Genomic DNA, 6,468 nt, shown 5'->3' with positions numbered 1-6,468 from the left:
GTTCACGAAATACTTTTGGTCAAAAAAAGTACAACATACTTACAATTAATACGTGTTATGAGTAATACATGGTTTAAAAAACAATCGTGATTCGTCTCTGTTGCCACTTGTCCAACAGAGTCTGAATGCAGCGTGTCACGTGACAGCGTCTGACAGCTCAGAGGAGGAACACCAACATGGCGGTGTGCATAGCAGTGATCGCAAAAGAGGTAATGATTGCTGTCGTTAAATGCCCCATGTTTATCGGTGGCCTGTTAATGTTGACAAATGTTTCCCCTCTTCTTATGATTCTCTCTAAGCAAATGTCAGCGCTCTCTGTGTGCCTGAAGGTCCATTAGGTTGAAACACTTCAACAGCTAACGTTAGAGAGCTAACAACATTAGCATTCTTTGGCTGCGGTTACAATTTGCTGCAAGTGGTGAAAATGTGATGCTTTTAAAGGGCTCGTCGTTTTGTGTGTGTGTGTGTGTGTGTGTGTGTGTGTGTGTGTGTGTGTGTGTGTGTGTGTGTGTGTGTGTGTGTGTGTGTGTGTGTGTGTGTGTGTGTGTGTGTGTGTGTGTGTGTGCCTTTCCCAGAACTACCCGCTGTATATCCGCAGTGTGCCCACTCAAAATGAGCTGAAGTTTCACTACACCGTGCACACCTCTCTGGATGTGGTGGAGGAGAAGATCTCAGCAGCGGGCAAGTCTTTGGGAGACCAGAGAGAGCTGTACCTGGGTCTGCTCTATCCCACTGAAGACTACAAAGTGTATCCTTGTGCTTTTTAAAGGTTAGGAAAATCCCACTAGAGAAGTACTCCAAGCGCCTGATTTATCTGTTCATTAGACAATGCATCTTTGACAGGGTTTAGACTGTTTTATGGTTTATTATCTTTTGATTGCCACATCTTTAGTACATGTGAAGAACTTAAATAGACGCACCTCTCGTCATCAAGAGTCTGAAATCCTTAGATATATTAGACATGTAGACTATTGCATTGCTCCTATTGTTGTAGGATGGCTTATGTCTGGATGCTAAGTGTATGATAATTAAAATGTATTCTAAAAAGTAAAATGGTGTCTGTCAGTGGACCTGGAATCTCTGCACATACTGTAAATAGTCTCTTGCAGGGGAAACCGATTATCCTTGACTGGTGAACTAGATATGGCTACGTAACCAACTCCAAGGTCAAATTTGTCATCGTTGTGGACTCGTCAAACACATCGTTACGGGACAATGAAATCAGAAGTGTAAGTTAAGCCTACAATTGACCCTATTGTTGCATGTATTCTAATCAAAAACAGCCCTGCAGGCGTACTTCTCTCAAAGACACATTGGAATCGTTTAACATCTACAAACGTTGTTCTTCGTCAGGATGTTGATCTAGTTACACAGCATAGGTGCAAGTGTTGAATTTAACCTAGTCACACTTTGCCTCAGCATACATTTAACAGTTCAGTCTCCCACAATGTGTTTCACTGTAATGATCTGATAATGTAAGCTTTTCCAGAAAAACCCCCCAAAAAAAACAGTATTGTCAATTATACTAGTGCAGGATAGTCAAAAATCACATTCTGAATGCCTGATGCACACATGACCCAACTATGCTTGATTTTTTTGTTTGAGTTTAAAGTAGCTTTTTTTCCCCCAGATGTTCAGAAAGTTACACAACTCTTTTACCGATGTAATGTGCAACCCATTCCACAATCCCGGGGACACCATTCAGTCCAAGTGAGTTTGTTCTGTACTCTATTCAAGAGGATTTGCATCACTGAAATATTCCAAATCTTGCAGTGTTGTAATCGTTGACAAATGTTTCTCCAGGGCCTTTGACGGCATCGTATCTGGAATGATGGTGCAAACTGGCTGACTTCTCTTCCACCCCATCTTCTGAGCCTCCACTGTACAGAACCCTCCTAATCCCATTGTTTACATGTTGCCTTGATTAATGAAATGTGCAAGTAATAAAGCTTCATTGTTGCTGCACAATGGATCATTGTTTTTTTTATTTATTCACTTACATAGCAAAGAACTTATAAGTTATACATAGGGAGGATTTATACAAGACATTGCAGGCAGCAACACAATACATTCGCATCAGTTTGTAAAAACAGTAAGAGATGCAACTGCATAACAATTTGAGGATTGTCCCATGCATTCACAGCAACATAAGCTTATAATGCAACACCTCTGGCCTTAGTCTTCATCCTTCACATCTCTTGAAGCACTGATGCAACTTAGGAAGTCATCTCTTCTGTCTTTTCTGGCATCTCACACGATGCTCAACTCAGAAATGCCTGGAAACACTTCTTTAAAAATGATCAGTTCTATTCGCCCACGTTAATATGTATGCTGTGGGTGGTCTATCGCTGTTGAGGGTAGTGCTGTCCACTCGCCCTCGCCCCCAACTCCTCCGACGGTGGGGTGATGAGAAGAAGACACGGGTAACGTTTCGGCATCTGTTCCTGGTAGTCCATGTGTCCCCACTGTCTCTTCCCCACTGAGGGGCCTCCGTAGTAAGGGTGGGGGGTCTGGTGTTGTGGCCTGATCGACTGGTACCGGAACCTACCTCGAGAGCTGCACTGGTATCGAGGTGGACGGTAACCACGGCCTCGGCCTCTGGTGTGGCCGCCTCGGTGTCCTCCCCTGTCTGTGGTGCTGATACCCGGCATGTTGGTCCTCTTGGGCATTACCTGCAAGCCAAAGAACACCGTTTAATGGTGTACCGTTTAGGAAGAATGATCAGTGTTTGTTGAATAGCAAATATGGCATTTCCTTAATGATAATCTTGATGCAGAGAAAGACAGCGAGGGAAATTTAAACTTAATGGGTACTGTGACTTGTTTGCTTTATATAAAAAAAAATAAATAAAAAGTAACATTACTAGAGTGAAAATTAAGTGAGGCCCAAATTACATGACCTTTTGAGTGCGGTTACAGTAACTGCAGTACATAGGACTAAATGGCATTTTTCAATTCAACAGGAGGGATAAGGAGGAATCATGGTACAAGGAAGTGTTGAATTGCAGGCTGTAACTTGAGCTCTACTTAAAAAAAACAAACAAACTAAAACACATTCCCATCCATATATCAAATAAAAACACATGCCCATACCTTCCATCTATCCTAAACTCCCATGTCAGTAGTACTGTAGGCCGCATGACACCTCTGACATTTGACTTATAGTTGTGAGTAGTCAACTAGTTTGAGGGTTTTCATTTAGTGCAACGCTCCTCACCTTAAGGACTCTTCCTCTGAACAAGGTCTCATGCAGACCGATAGCACTCTGCACAGAGTCTCGATCAGAGAATTCAATGTAAGCAAAGCTGTGAAAAGTAAAAGGAAAAAAAAAAAAAAAAAAATGGATGGACAAGGAGTTGTATTTTATGGTCAAACAGCATCAGGTAGAAAAAAAGAAGTATAAACTGTATGCACGAGCTGCACCCACCCTTTGGGATGGCCGGAGAAGCGGTCACACAGGATGGTAACTCGGTTGACAGGACCACAGCCATTGAAATGGATCTCCAGCTCGTCTGCAGTAGCTCCATAGTCTACCTGGGATTTGTTCAACAGTGTGTCAGATCAGGAATGTGAAAAGAAACATGCTCAGTATGAGGAAAAGACAAGCCAGTCTTACATTTCCCACATAGACGGATCTGTTGTCTGCGTCTATCCTCTCTTCAGGAGTCATATTGTAGAAAGGTCCTGTGGAGGAAACAAAACAAACTGTATACACTGTTCTTGAGCATGCAATATGAAGTAAATACTGCCTACACAGGGGTCACTCCAGCTGAAATGAACACAATGATTATTTCACCAACATATCTCTTGTATCGTCTTTGTTGAAACATATCTCACACTATGGCTCCCCTCCGATTACGTCTCTGTTCTGAGGAACCAAAAAGGGAGGAAGCAGAAAGTGAAAGGGACGAGGAGACGCACACAGGCAGAAAATAGCCACAGGCAGCGAGGAGGACCCTTCTGGTTCTCTGGAGCTCACTGCTTCGTCTCATTGGGCAGTGATGAGGCACATGTGAACACTGTTGTGACCACAGTGAAGCGTCCCAGGTGTTAGCCAGATGGTGAAGGATGCAGCTAGCTCACCTGCCTGGAGGCTGCGATGCTACACACACCTGGCTACGCTGTCGAGGCTTCCCAAATGCATAATCAGTGTTTAGCTGTCCACCAATGTGACACAGTAACAAACCACGAGGCGGATAAAACGCACGTGCAGTCTCACCAAGCCGAGGGCTGCCGGTCAGGAGCTGCATGTCTACCGCATCAAACCTCTCCTCTTCCCTCAGCCTCTCCGACTCTTCTTCCATCTCCTGAACTCTGGCCTTGATGGCCGCCAGCTCCTGGGTAAGGAATCAGAACATTGAGGTCACTGTGGCTTATACCGAAAACCAGACTGGGGACAAATTAAAAAAGGGAATAAATGAGTACCTAAAAGCCAGAATAAATAAGTGCCAAAACAGAATAGATAAAGATGCTTCCACACAGGGAATACACCGATTTGGGAATGAAAATGATATGAATTATATGCTGTGGCCTTCAGCGTTACCAGATCTCAATACAATGTAACACTGTAGCATCAAAACACATAAAAAGGGAATATGTTTCGGATGAGCAGTGTTACCTCAAAAGATGTGCAGATGTCTATGACGAGGAGCCTTAAAGTTGTTCTGGTGGCCCAACATCTTATGTATTGTAGATGTTATTTTCCTCTTATTTGTCACCCAAATTGGTATAGATTGTGATAAGACAGACTGATATTTTACTTTTAATTTCTGGTTTACAATGAAACCAAAGTATTAGTTGTATATGAGAAAATGAAATGACCAGAATGGACAGCATTTGCACTGCCAAATTGTGAACCTTTATATCTTATGAAAGCACCAAATGGTATTTATTCAATCTTCTTAAATTCTTATTTTTTTTAATCAAAAAAAATAAATAAAAAATGTAGCTGGCTTGAGGTTTCAGGACAGGATCTATACGGGAACGAGGGTTTCACCATCAGTAATGTGAGTGCAATAACCACAATTTAGAACCAGTGTTCCAATACTTCAACCATGCTGTGCACCGGGTTGTCTCCAAGCCGCCCAGCGTGTCGTGCCGTTACGGGATGTGGCTCACTGAGCTCGTTCCTTGTGCACACCACGTTTATCAGTGAAATAACGACACCACATAGCATAGCTTGGGTCTGCGCTTGCTGGTCCAACGTCACAGTCCTCAGTCCTCTCTCTCCCCCCCCCCCCCCCCCACCCACACACACTACTGTAATGATACGTGCACGCAGACAAACAAACGTGGCGGCACCCTTATCCATTCACTTTAAACGATCATACCCACCGGGTCCTCGGCGAAACGCTCCACGATGGACTCGCCCTCCAGGTAGCCGTACTCCAGATGATTTTCCGCCATGCTCACTGCTCAAACATGGCATCTGCTAAGCGGACTGCAGCTTGCCTAAACCACCGCCACAAAAAAATATCTCCCACAGGAAGGAAACAGTTGGACAGCGGACGCGACACCTGACAGCATATGAGGTAATAGCTAATAGATATCACCTGTGAATGAGACCCATGACGCGCTGGATTGATTGACAGTGGCGCGCACGTGAGAAGGACGCTGGGCGATGTCTTCCTCCCATTGGCGCATCAACAAGGGGCCCTCCCCCTCTCTGCCCCTGGTACCCATCCCTCCCCCCTCCTCACCCCCACGACTTACAGCTGGTGAAATGACAACTGATCAATCATGAGATCTACATTCGTTTACAGTAAATGGTGTCATTCTTCAAAAATAAAACTGAATATCTTTGATTGATTTAGGGGTGTTTGACTAAAATTACAGGATATTTCTAAAAGGCATAATGGGTGTTGTAGTAATCCTTGAGTGTCATCTGGTCATTAAAAACATTGTAAAATGTAAAATTTGAAACCAGTAGAGGTTACCTTATCACTGAGCAAAGTTCATCCACCCATCCATTTCCCCCAAGAATTCGCTTCTGTCTGATAACATCTATTCAGTTGTTCATTGAGGCTATATGATGCTTGTACTGAGTGGATTACCACTCATAACACAACCGTTTTATGGCTACATTATCCCATTAAATGGAAATATTCTAGACATTTTCTACAAATTTCTCTAAATTCAGTCTGACATATTTGGCATCAATGGAAACTTTGGGATCTCCACTAGAATTTAAAACATCAGTCTGCTGGTATGAACAAAGTTCTGAGTCTGTAATGACTTACCGGGCAGATTAAAGAACCTGGCCAGAATGTTCAATGGATGTGATTACATTTTATAAAATGTGTGAACTCGCTTGACATACATGTTTTGAAGCATCTCTTAAAATGTAAATACTTGTGTCTTGTATATTTAGTAATGTTTTTAAGTGTATGGGTCTGTTGTAATATCATTTTTCAGTATGTTGTTTAGATCTGCTGTTATCATATTTCTGAAGAGGGAATGAAGTTTACAT

At 42.9% G+C, this 6,468-nt stretch overlaps 2 protein-coding genes across 3 annotated transcripts; one reads left to right on the top strand and one right to left on the bottom strand.

Moving 5' to 3' along the window:
* Positions 1–146: 146 nt before the first annotated feature.
* On the top strand, positions 147–1,970 carry trappc2l (trafficking protein particle complex subunit 2L). Its single transcript, XM_068731016.1, has 5 exons — positions 147–209; positions 576–748; positions 1,142–1,229; positions 1,631–1,710; positions 1,804–1,970. Exons 1-5 carry the CDS (start codon positions 177–179, stop codon positions 1,847–1,849), a joined length of 420 nt encoding a protein of 139 aa, XP_068587117.1. The 5' UTR covers positions 147–176; the 3' UTR covers positions 1,850–1,970.
* On the bottom strand, positions 1,966–5,583 carry pabpn1l (PABPN1 like, cytoplasmic). Of its 2 annotated transcripts, none has more exons than XM_068731014.1 (6): positions 5,334–5,583; positions 4,207–4,336; positions 3,616–3,683; positions 3,427–3,533; positions 3,217–3,304; positions 1,966–2,672 (listed from the first exon to the last, which is right to left on the bottom strand). In XM_068731014.1, exons 1-6 carry the CDS (start codon positions 5,403–5,405, stop codon positions 2,343–2,345), a joined length of 795 nt encoding a protein of 264 aa, XP_068587115.1. In that variant the 5' UTR covers positions 5,406–5,583; the 3' UTR covers positions 1,966–2,342. The 2 variants fall into 2 exon arrangements, with proteins under 2 accessions (XP_068587115.1, XP_068587116.1); XM_068731015.1 differs by having other exon boundaries at positions 4,219–4,336.
* Between the last annotated feature and the right edge of the window lie 885 nt (positions 5,584–6,468).

The sequence above is a fragment of the Cebidichthys violaceus genome, unplaced genomic scaffold, assembly GCF_023349555.1.
Source record: "Cebidichthys violaceus isolate CVI_PGR_0920_01 unplaced genomic scaffold, fCebVio1.0.p SCAF_5, whole genome shotgun sequence".
Taxonomy (NCBI): Eukaryota; Metazoa; Chordata; class Actinopteri; order Perciformes; family Stichaeidae; genus Cebidichthys; species Cebidichthys violaceus.
This window is presented reverse-complemented; position numbering and strand designations above follow the sequence as displayed.